The sequence below is a fragment of the Rattus norvegicus genome, chromosome X, assembly GCF_021556685.1.
Source record: "Rattus norvegicus strain SHRSP/BbbUtx chromosome X, alternate assembly SHRSP_T2T, whole genome shotgun sequence".
Taxonomy (NCBI): domain Eukaryota; kingdom Metazoa; phylum Chordata; class Mammalia; order Rodentia; family Muridae; genus Rattus; species Rattus norvegicus.
In genome coordinates this window covers 28,850,900-28,875,280 of record NC_141554.1, presented here as the reverse complement: position 1 = coordinate 28,875,280, position 24,381 = coordinate 28,850,900, and the positions used below count along the sequence as shown (strand labels likewise).

The 24,381-nt window shown below is 42.8% G+C and overlaps 1 protein-coding gene and 1 long non-coding RNA gene across 2 annotated transcripts in view; both read right to left on the bottom strand.

The window, feature by feature from the left end:
• LOC147998178 (uncharacterized) overlaps nucleotides 1–24,381 on the bottom strand; it is a 234,853-nt gene that overhangs the window by 46,935 nt on the left and 163,537 nt on the right. The gene's annotated exons all lie outside the window — the stretch shown is intronic.
• LOC134484121 (phosphatidylinositol 4,5-bisphosphate 3-kinase catalytic subunit) overlaps nucleotides 15,326–24,381 on the bottom strand; it is a 40,069-nt gene continuing 31,013 nt past the window's right edge. Inside the window, 4 exon segments of the mRNA XM_087601258.1 lie at nucleotides 15,326–16,846; nucleotides 16,848–18,475; nucleotides 18,510–18,922; nucleotides 18,925–19,354. Coding sequence (XP_087457384.1) covers nucleotides 16,090–16,846; nucleotides 16,848–18,475; nucleotides 18,510–18,922; nucleotides 18,925–19,354 — 3,228 coding nt within the window. The 3' untranslated portion in view covers nucleotides 15,326–16,089.

Below are 24,381 nucleotides of genomic sequence, written 5' to 3'. Positions count from 1 at the left end.
TTAAATGAAAAACGAAATCCTGAAATCCATTATCTCATGTGTACCTATGGAGATGTGCCTTCCCAGATTTTCTCTTCTGAATGGTAATCTCTGCATTTCCAAATATCTGGGTTTAGAATGTTGTGTACTGCTGTATCTTGTCACCTGCTGAGAATTTCTATTTGTTTGTTTATACATTTTAAAATGGTGCCAGACATTAAGCCCAAGGCCTTCTACAAGCTTTATCACTGAGCCCCATCCCCAGCTCTGTTGAGTTCTTATTGCATCTGACAAGTATTCTAACCACTCAGATATATTATTACAGGCCCCATGTCTTCTAGGTGGATGTCATGCCGGGAGCTACTCAAACTCCTGCTCAGGATGTAGTCAAAAGTCTCAGGCAAGAATAAAACCTTCACAGGAGATCTTTCTGCATCTATGTCAACATGGAGTTCATGGATGGCTTTTTCCAGAGCATTCCAGGGAAACAGTTTGATAAACAACAAAGAGAGAAAATTTTAGATAAGATGGGAGGTAGAAGACTGCCTCTAAGTGAGCCGGTAAAGGAGAGAACTAGAATAAGAATAATACACCTTTTATCAAGAGAAATAGAAGCGGAGCTTTGGAAATCACAAAGGAGGTAAAAGGATGCCAGAAAAGAGCTTTCAAAAAAGTTGTTATGAGCCAGGGAAGTAAGCTGGTAGGGGAAAGGGGAAATGGCAGCCATTTACAAAAGACAGACAGAATCCAGGCAGTCCTACCCTCTGGATAAGTGTATAACCCTCATGAACCTTAACTACAGTAGTAGGTTTGCTTATCTGGAAGATGGGTGACTGTTAGAAAGAAAAACAATTTTGTCATGCTATATGAATTGGAAAGCAGTGACCAAGAGCTACTTTTAAAAAAATATTATTTATTATTATTTATTTTAATGTTATGTTTATGGGTGTTTTGCCTCTATGTATGTCTGTGTAGTGTGTGTGTGTGTGTGTGTGTGTGTGTGTGTGTGTGTGTGTGTGTGTGCGTGTGTGTGTGTGTGTGTGTGTGTGTGTAGTGTGACCAGAAGCTATCTTGCAGAAGAATCTATTGTTCAAAATTGAGCTACCTCAGGGTGGAGGTGGTGGCTGAGATAAGGGAACATCCAATAGTGAGGGAAGCCTCAGAGGGACAGTTGTGAAGAGCAAGATGGCTGAAAACCCACAAGCCAAAGGGTGCAGGTAGCAGGAAGCTGCCTCTAGCTGGGAAATGCATGAGGAGAGACAGTCCCACCCTTGGTGGCTGGGAAGGAGATCTCATCAACTGAAACTAATTCTGGAGTCAGCTCTGAGCCTAAGGCCATTGGGTGGATCAAAATCTAGACCCACCCATGTGCCCTTCATTCATTTAATGCTCAAGAGATCTGGGAAGTAAAAGGACAGGTCCTCTGCCTCTTCCCATCTTGGTGCTTTGGTTGCTTCCCACACTCCAAATACACTTTAGCTGGAGACCTCCTCCAGCTAAAACACTAGCCACTCCAGGGAGTACAGTATGGGAAGTCACACAGAGAAAAGGATCTTCCCAATCCTCAGAATGAAAAGCTAAGTGTGATTAACAGAGCAGATTACTCTACTATGTAAGGAAGGAAAACAATTAAGGAAGACAGTGGACATCAGACACTCATGCAATGCATACTCTCCAACAGTAGAAACATACAGGAAGAACAAGAGTACACAAGTTTAACTGACCCTCCCCAACCCCCATGAAGAACTGGTCACATCCAATGATCAAAGACACAGAAAGAAGCTTCTCACCTCATCTTTTCTTTTTGTTCCCTTGTGATTCCTTTTTTCTCCATAGATGTTTAGCAAGCCTTTTTACTTTATTGCATGTTCATAAGTTTTTCATGTTTCCCATCTGTTATTTCCTTTCACACAGTTTATGCTTTTTCCATTTGCTTATGCAATGTTCTGGTTAGTTTCAATTTTGATTGCAGGATTGCTGAGATTAGATTGGTCTGTGGTCACGCCAGCAAAAGACAATTTTGATTGATGATTGAAATGGCAGGGCCCAGCTCACTGTGGGTGGCACCATCCCTAGGCAGGTGTGCCTGGGTATGTAATAAAGCTAGCTGAGTAAGTAAGAAAACAAGCCAATAAGCAGTGTCCCTCCATGATCTCTGCTTCAGTTCCTGACCTGACTTCCCTCAGTGATCGATTGAAACTTGAAATTGTAAGCTGAAATAAAACCTCCCCCACTCCAACTTGTCTTCAGACAGTGTTTTATTACAGCAACATGATACTACATACAACAACATGAAACTATACCATGTACTTTTTCCATGGGGGGCAATACATTTTTTATTTTCTTCTTTTTTGCCCCTTATATTTTCCAGGAGTATTTTGAGTTGACTGAGTTTGGTAATAGCCCCTGATCATAAGGAAGTTGAGATGAGCTAAACTGAGCAATAGTCCTTAGTCATAAAGAATGGCTTGGCCACAGACTGACTGTTCTGATCCACTTGTAGAAACAATATGCCTGGGTATCAAAAATGAGTCACTTGGCTTCCCACCAAACCACAAAAGAATGGCTGTAACTTCCTGCTAGCTATTTATGTATCTATACATGTTTTCTGGGCCCTCTAGGAGAACTCAAACTTCATCCTGAAGAAAATTTGGGACCTCTTTCTATCCCAATAGTTTCAGCCTGTTGAGATCGAGTCTGTCTGCTCTTTGCCTCATTTTTCCTACATCTAGTGTGGAATCCCAGGATCCATTTGTTGGCCCCTGGACAGAAAGTACTCCTTGCTCCCTCCTATGGGTCATTCCTTCCAGAGCACAAATACCCTATAATCTTACTGTGGCAGTGTGCATAAGATTGACCCTCAGACGCTAATAGATTTGAATGCCTAGTCACCAGTGATTGGCACTGTTTAGGACCTTATTGGGGGAAGTGTGTCACTGGTTGGCTTTGAAATTTCAAAAGTCCATGCTAAGTCAAGAGTCTATCTCTTGACCAAGTGTGTCAGGATTTATCTCTCAGCTCCTTCTCCAGCATTATGTCTGTCTGCATCCTGCCATGCTTCCTACCATGATGATGTTGGACTAATCCCCTGAAACTGTAAGCAAGCCCTGAATTAAATGCTTTATTTTATAAGAGTTGCCTTGGCCATGGTTTCTCTTCATAGCAACAAACCCCTGACCAAGACATTTAGTATATAGGCTAAATACCCACCAGTCAGATCTGAGACTAAGACTTCTGTTCTTTGTGGCCTCTGCCATGAGTAGTTCAAGTCCAGTGGATGAAACCTTGCTTCTTAGGACTTTGTTGGTACTCTGTGTAAAAACCCAGCTTGACTCCAATCTTTTTCTTTCCTCTGAATTCTCCTGTCAGTCTTCCTCTGACCCTTCCTCTGACCCTTCCTCTGACCTCTTCCTCCAACCTTCTCTGACATCTAGGCTGAGACACTTGTCATTACTTGTTGACTGCTATGTTCACATATACAAATTCTGCAGAACAAAATAACCATCCAGGTCTGACTCAGAAATACACTGACCAGACCCCAGAAACTCTGGGAACTTTCCATTCCTCCTCTGGACACAAAGTCTTGGAGGTTCTAGGAACTTCCCACAGTTAACTAACTTTGAGACCCTGTCCCAGTCTTACAAGTATTCCCTAACATTCAGGCCAGTTTTCATCATTTTCTCAAACTGGGGCTGCCTTATGCAGTAGAATAAGACTCTCCACTAGTTCTGCCTGGCATTTGAAATTCAAACCAATTTCTTTCTTTTTTATTCACATTATACCCCAAAGACAGCCCCCTTCCTCCTCTCTTCCCAGTCCCACCTGCACAAATCCCTACACCCATTACCTCCTCTGCTTCTCCTTAGAGTAGGGGAGCCTCCCTTGGGTGCCACGCCACCCTGGGACATCTAATTCAAGAAAGACTAGGTATATACTCTCCCATTGAGGCCCAACCAGGCAGTTCAGGTAGGGGGAAAGAGAATGGCAGGGAACAGAGATCAAGACAGCCTCTGTTAGGAGACCCACATGAAGACCAAGCTATAGGGGGTCTAGATGCAGCTCTTGCATGCTCCCTGGCAGCAGCACAGTCCATGGACATAGATATGGCTTCAGGCAGCATCACAGATCACAGACATGGCCTTCAGTGGCAATACATTTGGGGAGCTCTAGTACTGCCATGAGAGCAGTCTGTGTAGCCAAGGCCATGAGAGCAGTGTGTGCAGCAAAGAGGAATTCTTATCTAGGTTTAGTCTATATAGGAACTTTCTCAAGAAAAGCTTTGTTTGTTGAAGTGCTTATAAGTTGGACCTACAGAAATAAACTTTGAGCCTTGATCAGAACACTGTCTTGGCTCCATGTTTTTCTCGCACCCTGCCCCTTTCATTTCCAACCCTCCTTTCAGGTGAGCCCTGTTCAATCTTAAGCCACTGGATGGCTACAAATACAGACCACTAACATGAACACAGACCCTAGTTACAGCAAGACCTTGGACCCTGTCGTGATTTTTGGCAAGGCTCAAAATCTTAACAAAAATGAAATAATTAAATCCTAATCTTATGAGAGTTATTCACTGTAAACTGTTTTGTTTGTTTGCTTGCTTGCTTTTTGAGACAACATATTTCTGTGTAGTCTTAGCTGGCCTAAAACTCACTACGTAGACCAGGCTGAGATCCATTTGCCTCTGCCTTCCAAGGGCTGGGATAAAAGTTGTGTGTCACCGCACCCAGCATGAACTGTGAAAGATAACTAATACATAAAAGTTAATGGTCAGTCACCTTATTTTTTTTAAAAAAGATTCATCAGCGGGATCTTTTATTAAATATACTAAATACAGAGACAATCTTACAAGCGGGGGTGGGGCTTAGCGCAGGTGAACCTCTACATCTCTTACAGCGTACAATAATAATTTGTTGTACATAGATACAGAAGAAAGGTTAAAAAAAAAAAGACCTGCAGCCTTTTCTGATCTTATTGCTTCTGTGCATCCATAATCAGTTCTTAAGTTCGAGGGAGGGGAGAGCTACCGGACAATCAGCTGGTAAAGGTGCTGGTCGCCAAGCCTGACCATCGCTGGACCACACGGTTAGAGGAGAAAACCAACGCCCACAAGCTGTTCTCTGAGCTTAATATCTGTGGCACACACATGATATTCCATGTTAATTAAATAGGTGTGTTTCTTTTTAATTCAAGTTCAGGCTTACTGGTTAAGGTCACTATCTGCTCTTCCAGAGGACCTGGGTTCAACTCTTAATCAGTTTTTAAATCTAAACGAAGATGAAGAAAAAAAAATTTTTTTCAGGGTTGGGGATTTAGCTCATTGGTAGAGCACTTGCCTAGCAAACACAAGGCCCTGGGTCCGGTCTCCAGCTCCAAAAAAAAAAAAAAGAAAAGAAAAAAAAAAAGAAAAAGAAAAAAAAAACCTATAAAAAAAATTTTTTTTTCTAAATATCCTTGTAAGCGTGAAACAAGGGCTCATGTCTCTAATCCAAGCATTTGGGATGTAGAGGCAGGAGGAAAACTAGTTCAAGACTAGCCTGGACTACATGAAATCCTGTCCCAAAGAAAGACACAGAACCTGGGATGGCGCTCAGTAGGTAATGGAACTCTTCATCCAGACCGAAAAACTGAGTTTGCGCCCTGGGACCCAGATGACAGAGAGGAACAGACTCCCTGAAATTGTCCTCTGACTTCTGCTGTGTCCTCTCCCCGACCACAACACACTAAATAAACAAATATAAAACAAACAAACCCTTATGCCAGACACGACTGAAAGTTTTTTATTATTTCAAGGACTATTATCATAAAGGGGGCAATTTTCAGCCCGTTTACGTAGAAATTATCAGACCTTAGAGGTAACATATCCATACCACTTACACCAAAACTGCATGGTTTCCAAGTGGGCAAACTGCTATTTCTAAAAGAACCCTATTGGCTGAGTAAGAGAAGAGCTGTTGAATTAGCTCTGGTTAAGGAAACAGAAACCTTTGAGCAGCACAGCAGTTTCAGCACACCACGGAGGAGCCAGCACTCAGGAGTTTGGGAGCTTGGCTAGTGTTTGAATTTACATATTTGTGGTGGCTGGAATGATAAATGTCTCGGTCAGTCACCTTATAAATGATCAAATTATATTTTCATCTTTATTAACTTGAGTATATCTTATTTACATTTCGATTGTTATTCCTCTTCCCGGTTTCTGGGCCAACAACCCCTTAACTCCTCCCCTTCCCCTTCTCTATGGGTGTTCCACTACCCATCCTCCCCCCATTACCGCCCTCCCCCTAACAATCACATTCACTGGGGATTCAGTCTTGGCAGGACCAAGGGCTTCCCCTTCCACTGGTGCTCTTACTAGGCTATTCATTGCTACATATGAGGTTGGAGTCCAGGGTCAGTCCATGTATAGTCTTTGGGTAGTGGCTTAGTCCCTGGAAGCTCCGGTTGGTGGGCATTGTTGTTCATATGGGGTCTCGAGCCCCTTCAAGCTCTTCCAGTTCTTTCTCTGATTCCTTCAACGGGGGTCCTATTCTCAGTTCAGTGGTTTGCTGCTGGCATTCGCCTATGTATCTGCTGTATTCTGGCTGTGTCTCTCAGGAGAAATCTACATCCGGTTCCTGTCAGCCTGCACTTCTTTGCTTCATCCATCTTATCTAGTTTGGTGGCTATATAAGTATGGGCCACATGTGGGGCAGGCTCTGAATGGGTGTTCCTTCTGCCTTTGTTCTAAACTTTGCCTCTCTATTCTCTCCCAAGGGTATTCTTGTTCCCCTTTTAAGGAAGGAGTGAAGCATTAACATTTTGGTCATCATTCTTGAGTTTCATGTGTTCTGTGCATCTAGGGAAATTCAAGCATTTGGGCTAATATCCACTTATCAATGAGTGTGTACCATGTGTGTTTTTCTGTGATTGGGTTACCTCACTCAGAATAATATTTTCCAGTTCCATCCATTTGCCTATGAATTTCATAAAGTCATTGTTTTGATAGCTGAGTAATATTCCATTGTGTAGATGTACCACAATTTCTGTATCCATTCCTCTGTTGAAGGGCATCTGGGTTCTTTGCAGCTTCTGGCTATTATAAATAAGGTTGCGATGAACATAGTGGAGCACGTGTCTTTGTTATATGTAGGAGCATCTGTTGGGTATATGTCCAAGAGAGGTATAGCTGGGTCCTCAGGAAGTTCAATGTCCAATTTTCTGAGGAATCTCCAGACTGATTTCCAGAATGGTTGTACCAGTCTGCAATCTGACCAACAATGGAGGAGTGTTCCTCTTTCTCCACATCCTCACCAGCTTTTCCTGTCACCTGAGTTTTTGATCTTAGCCATTCTGACTGGTGTGAGGTGGAATCTCAGGGTTGTTTTGGTTTGCATTTCCCTTATGACTAAAGATGTTGAACATTTCCTTAGGTGTTTCTCAGCCATTCGGCATTCCTCAGCTGTGAATTCTTTGTTTAGCTCTGAACCCCATTTTTAATAGGGTTATTTGTCTCCCTGCGGTCTAACTTCTTGAGTTCTTTGTATATTTTGGATATAAGGCCTCTATCTGTTGTAGGATTGGTAAAGTACTTTTCCCAATCTGTTGGTTGTCATTTTGTCCTAACCACAGTGTCCTTTGCCTTACAGAAACTTTGCAGTTTTATGAGATCCCATTTGTCGATTCTTGATCTTAGAGCATAAGCCATTGGTATTTTGTTCAGGAAATTTTTTCCAGTGCCCATGTGTTCCAGATGCTTCCCTAGTTTTTCTTCTATTAGTTTGAGTGTGTCTGGTTTGATGTGGAGGTCCTTGATCCACTTGGACTTAAGCTTTGTACAGGGTGATAAGCATGGATCGATCTGCATTCTTCTACATGTTGACCTCCAGTTGAACCAGCACCATTTGCTGAAAATGCTATCTTTTTTCCATTGGATGGTTTTGGCTCCTTAGTCAAAAATCAAGTGCCCATAGGTGTGTGGGTTCATTTCTGGGTCTTCAATTCTATTCCATTGGTCTATCTGTCTGTCTCTGTACCAATACCATGCAGTTTTTATCACTATTGCTCTGTAATACTGCTTGAGTTCAGGGATAGTGATTCCCCCAGAAGTCCTTTTATTGTTGAGGATAGTTTTAGCTATCCTGGGTTTTGTGTTATTCCAGATGAATTTGCAAATTGTTCTGTCTAACTCTTTGAAGAATTGGATTGGTACTTTGATGGGGATTGCATTGAATCTGTAGATCGCTTTTGGTAAAATGGCCATTTTTACTATATTAATCCTGCCAATCCAGGAGCATGGGATATCTTTCTATCTTCTGAAGACTTCTTCAATTTCTTTCTTCAGAGTCTTGAAGTTCTTATTGTACAAATCTTTTACTTGCTTAGTTAAAGTCACACCGAGGTACTTTATATTATTTGGGTCTATTATGAAGGGTATCCTTTCCCTAATTTCTTTCTCGGCTTGTTTTTCTTTTGTGTAGAGGAAGGCTACTGATTTATTGGAGTTAATTTTATACCCAGCCACTTTGCTGAAGTTGTTTATCAGCTTTAGTAGTTCTCTGGTGGAACTTTGGGGATCACTTAATTATACTCTTATATCATCTGCAAATAGTAATATTTTGACTTCTTCTTTTCCGATCTGTATCCCCTTGACCTCATTTTGTTGTCTGATTGCTCTGGCTAGAACTTCAAGAACTATATTGAATAAGTAGAGAGAGAGTGGGCAGCCTTGTCTAGTCCCTGATTTTAGTGGGATTGCTTCAAGTTTCTCTCCATTTAGTTTAATGTTAGCAACTGGTTTGCTGTATATGGCTTTTACTATGTTTAGGTATGGGCCTTGAATTCCTATTCTTTCCAGGACTTTTATCATGAAGGGGTGTTGAATTTTGTCAAATGCTTTCTCAGCATCTAATGAAATGATCATGTGGTTTGTTCTTTCAGTTTGTTTATATAATGGATCACGTTGATGGTTTTCCATATATTAAACCATCCCTGCATGCCTGGGATGAAGCCTACTTGATCATGGTGGATGATTGTTTTGATGTGCTCTTGGATTCAGTTTGCCAGAATTTTATTGAGTATTTTTGCGTCGATATTCATAAGGGAAATTGTTCTGAAGTTCTCTTTCTTTGTTGTGTCTTTGTGTGGTTTAGGTATAAGAGTAATTGTGGCTTCGTAGAAGGTATTCGGTAGTGCTCCATCTGTTTCAATTTTGTGGAATAGTTTGGATAATATTGGTATGAGGTCTTCTATGAAGGTCTGATAGAATTCTACACTAAACCCGTCTGGACCTGGGCTCTTTTTGGTTGGGAGACCTTTAATGACTGCTTCTATTTCCTTAGGAGTTATGGGGTTGTTTAACTGGTTTATCTGTTCCTGATTTAACTTTGGTACCTGGTATCTGTCTAGGAAATTGTCCAAATCCTGCAGATTTTCAAATTTTGTTGAATATAGGCTTTTATAGTAAGATCTGATGATATTTTTAATTTCCTCTGAATCTGTAGTTATGTCTCCCTTTTCATTTCTGATTTTGTTAATTTGGATACACTCTCTGTGTCCCCTCGTTAGTCTGGCTAAGGGTTGATCTATTGTGTTGATTTTCTCAAAGAACCAACTTTTGGTTCTGTTGATTCTTTCTATGGTCCTTTTTGTTTCTACTTGGTTGATTTCAGCTCTGAGTTTGATTATTTCCTGCCTTCTACTCCTCCTGGGTGTATTTGCTTCTTTTTGTTCTAGAGCTTTTAAGTGTGCTGTCAAGCTGCTGACATATGCTCTTTCCTGTTTCTTTCTGCAGGCACTCAGCGCTATGAGTTTTCCTCTTAGCACAGCTTTCATTGTGTCCCATAAGTTTGGGTATGTTGTACCGTCATTTTCATTAAATTCTAAAAAGTCTTTAATTTCTTTCTTTATTTCTTCCTTGACCAGGTTATCATTGAGTAGAGCATTGTTCAATTTCCACGTATATGTGGGCATTCTTCCCTTATTGTTATTGAAGACCAGTTTTAGGCCGTGGTGGTCCGATAGCATGCATGGGATTATTTCTATCTTTCTGTACCTGTTGAGGCCCGTTTTTTGACCAATTATATGGTCAATTTTGGAGAAAGTACCATGACGAGCTGAGAATAACTTATATCCTTTTGCTTTAGGATAGAATGTTCTATAAATATCTGTTAAGTCCATTTGGCTCATGACTTCTCTTAGTCTGTCTACATCTCTGTTTAATTTCTGTTTCCATGATCTGTCCATTGATGAGAGTGGGGTGTTGAAATCTCCTAATATTATTGTGTGAGGTGCAATGTGTGTTTTGAGCTTTAGTAAGGTTTCTTTTACGCATGTAGGTGCCCTTGTATTTGGGGCATAGATATTTAGGATTGAGAGTTCATCTTGGTGGATTTTTCCTTTCATGCATATGAAGTGTCCTTCCTTATCTTTTTTGATGAATTTTAGTTGAAAATTGATTTTATTTGATATTAGAATGGCTACTCCAGCTTGCTTCTTCTGACCATTTGCCTGGAAAGTTGTTTTCCAGCCTTTCACTCTGAGGTAGTCTTTGTCTTTGTCTCTGAGGTGTGTTTCCTGTAGGCAGCAGAATGCAGGGTCCTCGTTCTGTATCCAGTTTGTTAATCTATGTCTTTTTATTGGGGAGTTGAGGCCATTGATGTTGAGAGATATTAAGGAATATTGATTATTGCTTCCAGTTATATTCATATTTGGATGTGAGGTTATGTTTGTGTGCTTTTCTTTTCTTTGTTTTGTTGCCAAGATGATTAGTTTCTTGTTTCGTTTAGGGTATAGCTTGCCGCTTTATGTTGGGCTTTACCATTTATTATCCTTTGTAGTGCTGGATTTGTAGAAAGATATTATGTAAATTTGGTTTTGTCATGGAATATCTTGGTTTCTCCATCTATGTTAATTGAGAGTTTTGCAGGATACAGTAACCTCGGCTGGCATTTGTGTTCTCTTAGGGTCTGTATGACATCTGTCCTGGATCTTCTGGCTTTCATAGTTTCTGGTGAATAGTCTGGTGTAATTCTGAGAGGTCTGCCTTTATATGTTACTTGACCTTTTTCCCTTACTGCTTTTAATATTCTTTCTTTATTTTGTTCATTTGGTGTTTTGACTATTATGTGACGGGAGGTGTTTCTTTTCTGGTCCAATCTATTTGGAGTTCTGTAGGCTTCTTGTATGCCTATGGGTATCTCTTTTTTTAGGTTAGGGAAGTTTTCTTCTATGATTTTGATGAAGATATTTACTGGTCCTTTGAGCTGGGAGTCTTCACTCTCTTCTATACCTATTATCCTTAGGTTTGATCTTCTCATTGAGTCCTGGATTTCCTGTATGTTTTGGACCAGTAGCTTTTTCTGCTTTACATTATCTTTGACATCATTGAGTCAATGATTTCTATGGAATCTTCTGCTCCTGAGATTCTCTCTTCCATCTCTTGTATTCTGTTGGTGAATATCGTATCTACAGCTCCTTGTCTCCTCTTTTGGTGTTCTATATCCAGGGTTGTTTCCATGTGTTCTTTCTTGTTTGCTTCTATTTCCATTTTTATTTCCTTCAACTGTTTGATTGTGTTTTCCTGGAATTCTTTCAGGGATTTTTGTGACTCCTCTCTATGGGCTTCTACTTGTTTATTTATGATTTCCTGGAATTCTTTCAGGGATTTTTGTGACTCCTCTCTATGGGCTTCTACTTGTTTATTTATGATTTCCTGGAATTCTTTCAGGGATTTTTTGCGATATCTCTCTGTAGGCTTCTACTTGTTCTTCACGTCTTTCTTGAAGTCCTCCAACATCATGATCAAATATGAATTTGAAATTAGATCTTGCTTTTCTGGTGTGTTTGGATATTCCATGTTTGCTTTGGTGGGAGAATTGGGCTCCGATGATGCCATGTAGTCTTGGTTTCTGTTGCTTGGCTTCCTGCACTTGCCTCTCGCCATCAGATTATCTCTAGTGTTACTTTGTTCTGCTATTTCTGACAGTGGCTAGACTGTCCTATAAGCCTGTGTGTCAGGAGTGTTGTAGACCTGTTTTCCTGTTTTCTTTCAGCCAGTTATGGGGACAGATTGTTCTGCTTTCAGGCTTGTAGTTTTTCCTATCTACAGGCCTTCAGCTGTTCCTGTGGGCCTGTGTCTGGTGTTCACCAGGCAGGTCACTTGCAGCAGAAAAGTTGGTCTTACCTGTGGTCCCGAGGCTCAAGTTTGCTCGTGGGATGCTGCCTATGAGCTCTCCGTGGTGGTAGCCACCAGGAAGATCTGCGCCACCCTTTCCGGGAGCCTCCGTGCACCAGGGTTCCAGATGGTGTTTGGTGTTTTCCTCTGGCGTCAGAGATGTGTGCAGAGTGCAGGCTCTTCTGGTTTCCCAGGCGTGTCTGCCTCTCTGTAGGTTTAGCTCTCCCTCCCACGGGATTTGGGTGCAGAGAACTGTTTATCTGGTCTGTCCCTTCAGGTTCTGGCGGTGTCTCAGGCGCAGGGGTCCTGCCGCTCCTGGGCCCTCCCCCACAGGAACCCAGAGGCCGTATACACTTTCCTCTTGGGCCAGGGATGTGAGCAGGGGTGGGCAGTGTTTGTGGTCTCTCCCGCTCTGCAGCCTCAGGAGTGCCCACCTGACCAGGTGGTGACGTCTCTCTCCCATGGGGTCTGGGGGCAGAGAGCTGCTGCCGGCCCGGATCTGCGGGTTTGGGACTCCCAGTAAACACAGGAAGTGCCCGGTCCTAGAGGAATTTTGCCTCTGTGTGTCCTGAGTTCACCAGGCAGGTCTCTTGCAGCAGAAAAGTTGGTCTTACCTGTGGTCCCGAGGCTCAAGTTTGCTCGTGGAGTGCTGCCTACGAGCTCTCTGCGGCAGCAGCAACCAGGAAGATCTGCGGCGCCCTTTCCAGGAGCCTCTGTGCACCAGGGTTCCAGATGGCATTTGGTGTTTTCCTCTGGCGTCAGAGATGTGTGCAGAGTGCAGTCTCTTCTGGTTTCCCAGGCGTGTCTGCCTCTCTGTAGGTTTAGCTCTCCCTCCCACGGGATTTGGGTGCAGAGAACTGTTTATCTGGTCTGTCCCTTCAGGTTCTGGCGGTGTCTCAGGCGCAGGGGTCCTGCCGCTCCTGGGCCCTCCCCCACAGGAACCCAGAGGCCGTATACACTTTCCTCTTGGGCCAGGGATGTGAGCAGGGGTGGGCAGTGTTTGTGGTCTCTTCCGCTCTGCAGCCTCAGGAGTGCCCACCTGACCAGGCGGTGAGGTCTCTCTCCCATGGGGTTTGGGAGCAGAGAGCTGCTGCGGGCCGGGATCCGCAGGTTTCGCTTTTCTTCTTTGTTTTTTTCCATGACGATTAGTTTCTTGCTTTTTCTAGGGTGTCGCTTGCCTCCTCATGTTGGGCCTTACTATTTATTATCCTTTGAAGGGCTGGATTTGTAGAAAGATAATGTGTAAATTTGGTTTTGTCATGGAATATCTTGGTTTCTCCATCTATGTTAATTGAGAGTTTTGCTGGATACAGTAACCTGGGCTGGCATTCGTGTTCTCTTAGGGTCTGTATGACATCTGTCCAGGATCTTCTGGCTTTCATAGTCTGTGGTGAGAAGTCCGGTGTGATTCCGACAGGTGTGCCTTTATATGTTACTTGACCTTTTTCCCTTACTGCTTTTAATATTATTTGTTTTGTGCATTTTGTGTTTTGACAATTATGTGACGGGAGGAGTTTCTTTTCTGGTCCAATTTATTTGGAATTCTGTAGGCTTCTGGTATGTTTATGGGCATCTCTTTCCTTAGTTACGGGAAGTTTTCTTCTATGATTTTGTTGAAGATATTTAATGGTCCTTTGAGCTGAGAGTCTTCACTCTCTTCTGTACCTATTATCCTTAGGTTTGATCTTCTCATTGAGTCCTGGATTTCCTCTATGTTTTGGACCAGTAGCTTTTCCCGTTTTACGTTATCTTTGACAGTTGTGTCGATGATTTCTTTGGAGTCTTCTGCTCCCGACATTCTCTCTTCTATCTCTTATATTCTGTTGGTGATGCTTGTATCTACCTTGTCTCTTCCTTTGGTTTTCTATATCCAGGGTTTTCTCCCTTTGTGCTTTCTTCATTGCTTCTTTTTTAATTTTAATTCCTTCACCTGTTTGATTTTTTTCCTGGAATTCTTTCAGGGATATTTGTGATTCCTCTCTATATGCTTCTACTTGTTTATTCATGTTTTCCTGCATTTCTCTAAGGGAGTTCTTTATGTCTTTCTTGAAGTCCTCCATCATCATGATCAAATGTGATTTTAAATCAAGATCTTGCTTTTCTGGTGTGTTTGGATATTCAGTGTTTGCTTTGGTGGGAGAATTGGGCTCTGATGATGCCATGTAGTCTTGGTTTCTGTTGCTTGGGTTCCTGTGCTTGCCTCTTGCCATCAGGTTGTCTCTGGTGTTACCTTGTTCTGCTATTTCTGACAGTGGCTAGACTGTCCTATAGGCCTGTGTGTCAGGAGTGCTGTAGACCTGTTTTTCTGTTTTCTTTCAGCCAATTATTGGAACAGAGTGTTCTGCTTTCAGGTGTGTATTCTTCCCTGTCTACTTGTTTTCAGCTGTTCCTGTGGGCATGTGTCCTGAGTCCACCAGGCAGGTTGCTTGGAGCAGAAAAGTTGATCTTACCTGTGGTCCCGAGGCTGAAGTTGCTCCTGGGGGTCTGCTTTTGAGCTCTCAGTGAGGGCGGCAACCAGGAAGGCCTGTGCCGCCTTCTCTCACATTCTCCCGGGGCCCTGTGTACTGGGGTCCCAGATGGCATTAGGTGTTTTCCTCTGGAGTCAGAAATGTGGTCAGAGTGTAGTCTCTTCTGGCTTCCTCTGAATGTTTAGCTCTCCCTCCCACGTGATTTGGGTGCAGGGAGCTGTTGACTGGGTCCCTTCAGGTAAGGGCGGTGTCTGGACCACAGGGGACCTGCCACTTGAGTGCCCCTATCTTCCAGTTCCCAGAGGCCCTATACAGTTTCTTCTTGAGCAGGGGTGGGCAGTATTGGTGGTCTCTCCTGTTCTGCAGTCTCAGGAGTGCCCACCTGTCCAGGCGGTTAGCTGTCTCTCCCAAGGGGTTTGGGAGCAGTGAGCTGTGGGCTGGGATCAGCGAGGTTTGGGCTCCAGCTAAAAACTGGAAGTGTCCGTTCCCAGAGGAATTTTGCCTCTGTGTATCCTGAGTTTGAGCTCTCAGTGAGGGCGGCAACCTGGAGGGCCAAATTATTTCTTTTTTTTTTAATAAAAAAATAATCTTTTTAATAACATTAATACTCACTTCTATTTTCTGGAAAACATGCATAAAAAAAAGTATTCAGTTCAATTGCAAAAGGAGAAACAATCAGCTTAAAGTGAATACTGGACAAGTCAGGAACAGGAGCTCCCTGCTGCCTCTCCTCTGTGGTTACTGCTGTACTTGACGCGAGCCCAGAATTTCCCTAGGAAATAAGTCAGATCCTTGTAAATACTGTCCAGAGAGAAAAACAACAAAAAAACAAAACCCAACAAAAACACAGCTGTCTGCAGGTATCATTCGTGACTGCTTTCAAAACCGCAGGTGAGACCCCAAGTCCATCGAAGGGTTGTTTGTTCAAAGCAAAAAGCAAATCCCTTCACCCCAAAAGTTGTTCCTCATTAAGCAGGGAGTCAAAATACCCACTTCCAATCATAAGTCTGAACAGCATTGGGAAAATCAGAATTTTCATTCTTCTTCAATTTCATGTAACTTAATATAAGCTTCAGCTTACTCGGGCCTACAGCAGTCAGCTTGGGTGTCCACATCTTGGACAGAACACTGGCAGACAAACAACAGCATTCTCTTTTCGTCTCCATCATTTGTATGTATTTTGGGGATTTTTGTTTTGTTTTGTTTTTTTAAAAAAAGATACAAACAATCTTCAAAGTTTACCTTTTTTTGGACTTAAGGCATAACATGAAATTGCTCATTATTCTAAAGCTGAATTTTGAAATGAACTAGTTTAGTGCTATCAAACCCTGTTTGCGTGTACAGTGTTTCAATTATAGAGCACGTTGTTTATGTTCTTGCTCGAGTCCTGATGTTGTTCCTGACTGTGCCATCCCATGCCACCGTGTGCCTGCTGCCACTCACTGCCATGCAGTGGAGAAGCCAGGCACCAGCTCGCAGTCCCCAGCTGCCATCTCAGTTCAATGCATGCTGCTTGATGGTGTGGAAGATCCAGTCCATTTTTGTTGTCCAGCCACCATGATGTGCGTCATTCATTTGCTTTGTGAAATACTCCAGAGCCTCTTGCTCAGTTTTGTCTAAGGCTAGAGTCTTTCGAATATATGCAATATCATCAAAAGACTGCAGTTCTGGCATTCCGGAGCCAAGCATCATGGAGAAAAGGTTGATGAAGAGATTGGCATGCTGCCGAATTGCTAGGTACGCCTTGTAACACATCTCCTGAAACCTCTCAAACTCTCTGGTCTTTGTGTACTCTTGTGCTCCTTTACTAATCACTATTAAGAAATCCTGCGTCAAAACAAACGGCACGCGTTCCCGTTTATAGCCAAATTTTTTCTTCTTGTGATCCAAAAAGTGCCCAAAATCTATATGAAACAGCTGTCCGTCATCTTTCACCATGATGTTGCTGTTGTGCCGGTCTCCAATTCCCAAGATAAAGGTTGCCACGCAGTACCCAGCGCAGGACCAAGTGAACAGGTCAATGGCTGCGTCATATATCTTGCCCTTGTTCTTGTCCTTGAGCCACTGATGCAGCGTGTGCCTGTTGAACTGCAGTGCCCCCTTCAGGCCTCCTTTGCACTGAATCTGCATGATGGTGTGAGAGTTTCTCACCACCTCGATGAGACCCACACAGTCCCCAATGGATAGACAGGCATAAGGTAGCATGCGAAGGTCAAGGCCTTGGTTTTGCCAGATGTTCTCCATGATTCTGAAGGGTTAACATGTCTTGCCGTAAGTCATCGCCATTTTTAAAGATGATCTCATTGTTCTGAAACAGTAGCTCTGACATGATGTCTGGGTTCTCCCAATTCAACCACAGTGGCCTTTTTGCAGAGGACATAATTCGACACTCTTCAAGCCTGAGGTTTCCTAGTTGATGAGCAGGATTTAGAGGGGACAGAAAACCCTGCAAAGCATCCATGAAATCTGGCTGTCTCATCTGTTCAACCAAGAACTTCATCTGTACCTTCTGTGTCTCATCCTTCTTCTCTTGCTTGAGGATGTCAGTTAGATTGATGAGCTTCTCCATGGCCTCTACCTGTCTGTTCAGGTGCTTCAGATACATCCCACAGGCACGGCAGTAGGACTCCAACAGCAGGCTGAACCTCTGACTGACAGTCTTATTGTGCATCTCAGATTTTAAATGCCAAAAGAAAAAATGGCCAATCCTTTGATTTGTCAGTGCTTTCTTGAGTAAAAATCTCACAAGCAGGTTATCCAAATACTGTTCATATTTTAAGACCTGTACAAGCTGGATGAGGTACTGAGAAAGTTTGTCATCTGTTAAGTATTTTTCCAAGCACCGGACAGCAAAGCTCCGAACCATGAGGTCTGGGTAGTTACAGTCCAGGAGCTCCATGGCTTGCTCTGGTTTGATTGGAGGCCAATCTTTTACTAAGCAGTACATCTGGGCCACTTCATCTCTGGAATTCCACTTGACAGACAGAAGCAATTTGGGTAGGATTTCAGGAATAGTTACACAGTAGTGTCTGTGGCTCCATAGGAAGTCTTTCTCTTGTTCAGTGATTTCAGACAGTGGGTCCCGGGTACAAAGTGCTCAGAGCTGTTCCTTGTCATTTTCTCTTAACTCATTGTCTCTGGCTAGTCTGTTACTCAGTCCTGTATGAGAGTAACTGAATCCGGCTTCTCGGGACACAGACCAATTGGCATGCTCTTCGATCACAGACATATCTGGAAACTTCACCACACTGCTGAACCAATCAAACTCCAACTCTAAGCATGGAGTTTCTTTATTTGGATTTGACCCAGTAACACCAATAGGGTTCAGCAGATCTTCCAACCCATGTGGTACAGGCCAGAGATTCAAAGCCATTTTCCCGGACACTAGGGTGTCTGTATAATCAAACAAGTTTATGTTTCCCCAGGCCAACGGACAGTGCTCCTCCTTAGCACCCTTTCGGCCTTTAACAGAGCAGATTGAAAGGCAAAGGCGGGCAGCACGAGGAAGATCAGGAATGTATATATCATAATTCAGCCATTCATTCCACCTAGGATTGGAACAAGGGACTCTTTGAGTATTCACATTGTCACATAAGGGTTCTCCTCCATGGTAGATACCTGTTCGAACATAGATCTTATCAATGTCTCGAATATTTACATTTACATAGGTTGCACACAGAATTTTTATTCTGAGCGCGCTATTTATAACCCAGAGAGATTTCGTAGCAGTCTCCCCGTTCATATAGGGTGTCGCTGTGGAAATGCGCCTGGAGTAGGATGGCATTGTGAAGCTATCGATCGGCAGCTGAGAGTGCAGGCTCTCCTTGGCCATCAGCATCAAGTTGGGCATCCTCCCCAGCATTATACAGCTTCTTATGTACTGTAAGAGATCACAGAGTGAGGGGAGAAGCTACTTCGCACAAGGGTCTTCTCTCCTTGTACTGACTCAGAGGGTACTTCTCTAGGAAGTACTCATCACAGCCACACACTTTGAGAATGTACTTGCCCTGGTATTCTAAGACACAGAGTTTCAGCTGCTCCGAGGACAGCAACATGCTCCGGGTCTTCTTCCTGATGGCCTCAGCAATGACTTGCTCTGGCACGCAGTCATGGTTGATCTTCAGAGTGTACTTCTGCTTGTCGTTGTTTGGAGAGACTATCACCCAAATCACCACTATGATTTGTCCTTTATCTAACTTGTTGTAGATGTGCTTTGGCAGTTCTGGGGAAGACTCGACATTTGGAGGGTAGACATACATTGCTCTGCTATGAGGCGAGTTGAGATCCCGCAGGCCCACGGCTTCTTTGCAAACATTCAGAATGTTCTTCGGAAGTCTTGGACTTCTAGATCTTTAACCATATCAAATTCACACACTGGCATGCCAATAACAAAACCAATTTCTCGGTTGAGGATCTTTTCTTCACGGTTGCCTACTGGCTCAATTACTTTTAAAAAGGGTTGAAAAAGCCGAAGGTCACAAAGCCGTCTTGTTTCATCGAAAAATTCTTCCCTTTCTGCTTCTTGGGTAACACTTACGAAAATGTAAGATGATTCATCTTGCAGAAGCTGATGGAGAGGGTATTTCCTGGCCTCTTTGAACAGTTCATGCTTGATGGTGACTAGTGTGGCCTCACGGAGGCATTCTAAAGTCACTATCATTCCATTTGGGAGTAAACATTCCACTAGGATTCGTGGGGGCATCAAGTGGATGCCCCACAGTTCACCCGAAGATGGTCGTGGAGGAATTGTTCTGACCCTCTGCAAACTTTACATAGAAAACTGCTTTATGGAGTCAGAAATATGGCTGTCAGCGCGGCGCCCGCCTCCCGGGCCCTCTCCCCCGCCGCTGCGGAGCTGCCCGGCCGGGCCCGAGCGCTGCCTCGCCGGCCGCCCCAGCCCCAGCCTCAGCCTCGGCCGCCGCGCCCAAATTATTTCTTAAACTACTGTTTTGATCCTTTTATCTCCACATCCTTCTCTAGCCCACCTTCTGACTCAATTTACCTGTTTGTTCAACACACTACATAGACTTGATTGCTTGATGTCCTTGTGATGTGCACATCTAGATTATAACCTCTGTCCCAGAGACCAATGTCTGACTACCTACTCCAGAAGAATAGGCGCTGCCCTGATTCTGCGTCCCTAGTCAGCTCTAGGAAGCCAGAGTCTCAACTTCAATGTCTCCTATCCTTTTGGGTCTCTTTCTCTACTTACCTTTCCCAGAAAATTTTATTCTATATTTTTATACAAAAACACAAACAAAAAGATGAAAATGTTAAATTATGAGCATTTTGAGCTAGTGTGATGGCTCAGCAGTTAAGAGTACTGACTGTTCTTCCAGAGGATTCTGGTTCAATTCCCAGCACCCACATGGCAGCTCACAACTGCCTGTAACTCCAAGATCTGACAACTTAACACAGATGTACATGCAGGCAAAAACATACCAAGGTGCATAAAATAAAAATAGTCTCGGATCCCGGCCTGCAGCAGCTCTCTGCTACCAGACCCCGTGAGAGAGACACCCAACCGCCTGGTCAGGTGGGCACTCCTGAGGCTGCAGAGCGGAAGAGACAACCAACACTGCCCACCCCTGCCCACATCCCTGGCCCAAGAGGAAACTGTATAAGGCCTCTGGGCTCCCGTGGGGGAGGGCCCAGGAGCGGAAGGACCCCTGCCTGAGGCACCGCCAAAACCTGAAGGAAACAGACCGGATAAACAGTTCTCTGCACCCAAATCCCGTGGGAGGGAGAGCTAAACCTTCAGAGAGGCAGACAAGCCTGGGAAACTAGAAGAGACTGCTCTCTGCACATACATCTCGGACGCCAGAGGAAAACACCAAAGGCCATCTGGAACCCTGATGCACTGAAGCTCCCGGAAAGGGCGGCACAGATCTTCCTGATTGCTGCCGCCACAGAGAGCCCGAGGGCAGCACCTAGCCAGCGAACTGGAGCCTCAGGACCAGAGGTAAGACCAACTTTTCTGCTGCAAGTGACATGCCTGGTGAACTTAAGACACAGGCCCACAGGAACAGCTGAAGACCTGTAGAGAGGAAAAACTACACGCCCGAAAGCAGAACACTCTGTCCCCATAACTGAATGAAAGCGGGGAAAACAGGACTACAGCACTCCTGACACACAGGCTTATAGGACAGTCTAGCCACTGTCAGAAATAGCAGAACAAAGTAACACTAGAGATAATCTGATGGCGAGAGGCAAGTGCAGGAACCCAAGCAACAGAAACCAAGACTACACGGCATCATGGGAGCCCAATTCTCCCACCAAAACAAACATGGAATGTCCAAACACACCAGAAAAGCAAGATCTAGTTTCACAATCATATTTGATCATGATGCTGGAGGACTTCAAGAAAGACGTGAAGAACTCCCTTAGAGAACAAGTAGAAGCCTACAGAGAGGAATCACAAAAATGCCTGAAGAATTCCAGGAAAACATAATTAAACAAGTAGAAGCCCATAGAGAGGAGTCACAACAATCCCTGAAAGAATTACAGGAAATCATAAATAAACAAGTAGAAGCCCATAGAGAGGAGTCACAAAAATCCCTGAAAGAATTCCAGGAAAACACAATCAAACAGTTAAAGGAATTAAAAATGGAAATAGAAGCAATCAAGAAAGAAAACATGGAAACAACCCTGAATATAGAAAACCAAAAGAAGAGACAAGGAGCTGTAGATACAAGCTTCACCAACAGAATACAAGAGATGGAAGAGAGAATCTCGGGAGCAGAAGAGTCCATAGAAATCATTGACTAAACTGTCAAAGATAATGTAAAGCAGAAAAAGCTACTTGTCCAAAACATACAGGAAATCCAGGACTCAATGAGAAGATCAAACCTAAGGATAATAGGTATAGAAGAGAGTAAAGACTCCCAGCTCAAAGGACCAGTAAATATCTTCATCAAAATCATAGAAGAAAACTTCCCTAACCTAAAAAAAGAGATACCCATAGGCATACAAGAAGCCTACAGAACTCCAAATACATTGGACCAGAAAAGAAACACCTCCCGTCACATAATTGTCAAAACACCAAATGCACAAAATAAAGAAAGAATATTAAAAGCAGTAAGGGAAAAAGGTCAAGTAACATATAAAGGCAGACCTATCAGAATCACACCAGACTTCTCGCCAGAAACTATGGAGGCCAGAAGATCCTGGACTGATGTCATACAGACCCTAAGAGAACACAAATGCCAGCCCAGGTTACTGTATCCTGCAAAACTGTCAATTAACATAGATGGAGAAACCAAGATATTCCATGACAAAACCAAATTTACACAATATCTTTCTACAAATCCAGCACTACAAAGGATAATAAAGGGTAAAGCCCAACATAAGGAGGCAAGCTATACCCTAGAAGAAGCAAGAAACTAATCATCTTGGCAACAAAACAAAGAGAAGAAAAGCACACAAACATAACCTCACATCCAAATATGAATATAACGGGAAGCAATAATCACTATTCCTTAATATCTCTCAACATCAATGGCCTCAACTCCCCAATAAAAAGAAATAGATTAACAAACTGGATACGCAACGAGGACCCTGCATTCTGCTGCCTACAGGAAACACACCTCAGAGACAAAGACAGACACTACCTCAGAGTGAAAGGCTAGAAAACAACTTTCCAAGCAAATGGTCAGAAGAAGCAAGCTGGAGTAGCCATTCTAATATCAAATAAAATCAATTTTCAACTAAAATTCATCAAAAAAGATAAGGAAGGACACTTCATATTCATCAAAGGAAAAATCCACCAAGATGAACTCTCAATCCTAAATATCTATGCCCCAAATACAAGGGCACCTACATACGTAAAAGAAACCTTACTAAAGCTCAAAACACACATTGCACCTCACACAATAATAGTGGGAGATTTCAACACCCCACTCTCATCAATGGACAGATCATGGAAACAGAAATTAAACAGTGATGTCGACAGACTAAGAGAAGTCATGAGCCAAATGGACTTAACGGATATTTATAGAACATTCTATCCTAAAGCAAAAGGATATATCTTCTTCTCAGCTCCTCATGGTACTTTCTCCAAAATTGACCATATAATTGGTCAAAAAACGGGCCTCAACAGGTACAGAAAGATAGAAATAATCCCATGCATGCTATCGGACCACCACGGCCTAAAACTGGTCTTCAATAACAATAAGGGAAGAATGCCCACATATACGTGGAAATTGAACAATGCTCTACTCAATGATAACCTGGTCAAGGAAGAAATAAAGAAAGAAATTAAAGACTTTTTAGAATTTAATGAAAATGAAGGTACAACATACCCAAACTTATGGGACACAATGAAAGCTGTGCTAAGAGGAAAACTCATAGCGCTGAGTGCCTGCAGAAAGAAACAGGAAAGAGCATATGTCAGCAGCTTAACAGCACACCTAAAAGCTCTAGAACAAAAAGAAGCAAATACACCCAGAAGAGTAGAAGGCAGGAAATAATCAAACTCAGAGATGAAATCAACCAAGTAGAAACAAAAAGGACCATAGAAAGAATCAACAGAACCAAAAGTTGGTTCTTTGAGAAAATCAACAAGATAGATAAACCCTTAGCCAGACTAAGGAGAGGACACAGAGAGTGCATCCAAATTAACAAAATCAGAAATGAAAAGGGAGACATAACTACAGATTCAGAGGAAATTCAAAAAATCATCAGATCTTACTATAAAAGCCTATATTCAACAAAACTGGAAAATCTACAGGAAATGGACAATTTCCTAGACAGATACCAGGTACTGAAGTTAAATCAGGAACAGAAAAGCCAGTTAAACAACCCCATAACTCCTAAGGAAATAGAAGCAGTCATTAAAGGTCTCCCAACCAAAAAGAGCCCAGGTCCAGACGTGTTTAGTGCAGAATTCTATCAAACCTTCATAGAAGACCTCATACCAATATTATCCAAACTATTCCACAAAATTGAAACAGATGGATCACTACCGAATACCTTCTACGAAGCCACAATTACTCTTATACCTAAACCACACAAAGACACAACAAAGAAAGAGAACTTCAGACCAATTTCCCTTATGAATATCGACGCAAAAATACTCAATAAAATTCTGGCAAACCGAATTCAAGAGCACATCAAAACAATCATCCACCATGATCAAGTAGGCTTCATCCCAGGCATGCAGGGATGGTTTAATATACGGAAAACCATCAACGTGATCCATTATATAAACAAACTGAAAGAACAAAACCACATGATCATTTCATTAGATGCTGAGAAAGCATTTGACAAAATTCAACACCCCTTCATGATAAAAGTCCTGGAAAGAATAGGAATTCAAGGCCCATACCTGAACATGGTAAAAGCCATATACAGCAAACCAGTTGCTAACAGTAAATTAAATGGAGAGAAACTTGAAGCAATCCCACTAAAATCAGGGACTAGACAAGGCTGCCCACTCTCTCCCTACTTTTTCAATATAGTTCTTGAAGTTCTAGCCAGAGCAATCAGACAACAAAAGGAGGTCAAGGGGATACAGATCGGAAAAGAAGAGGTCAAAATATCACTATTTGCAGATGATATGATAGTATATTTAAGTGATCCCAAAAGTTCCACCAGAGAACTACTAAAGCTGATAAACAACTTCAGCAAAGTGGCTGGGTATAAAATTAACTCAAATAAATCAGTTGCCTTCCTCTATACAAAAGAGAAACAAGCCGAGAAAGAAATTAGGGAAACGACACCCTTCATAATAGACCCAAATAATATAAAGTACCTCGGTGTGACTTTAACCAAGCAAGTAAAAGATCT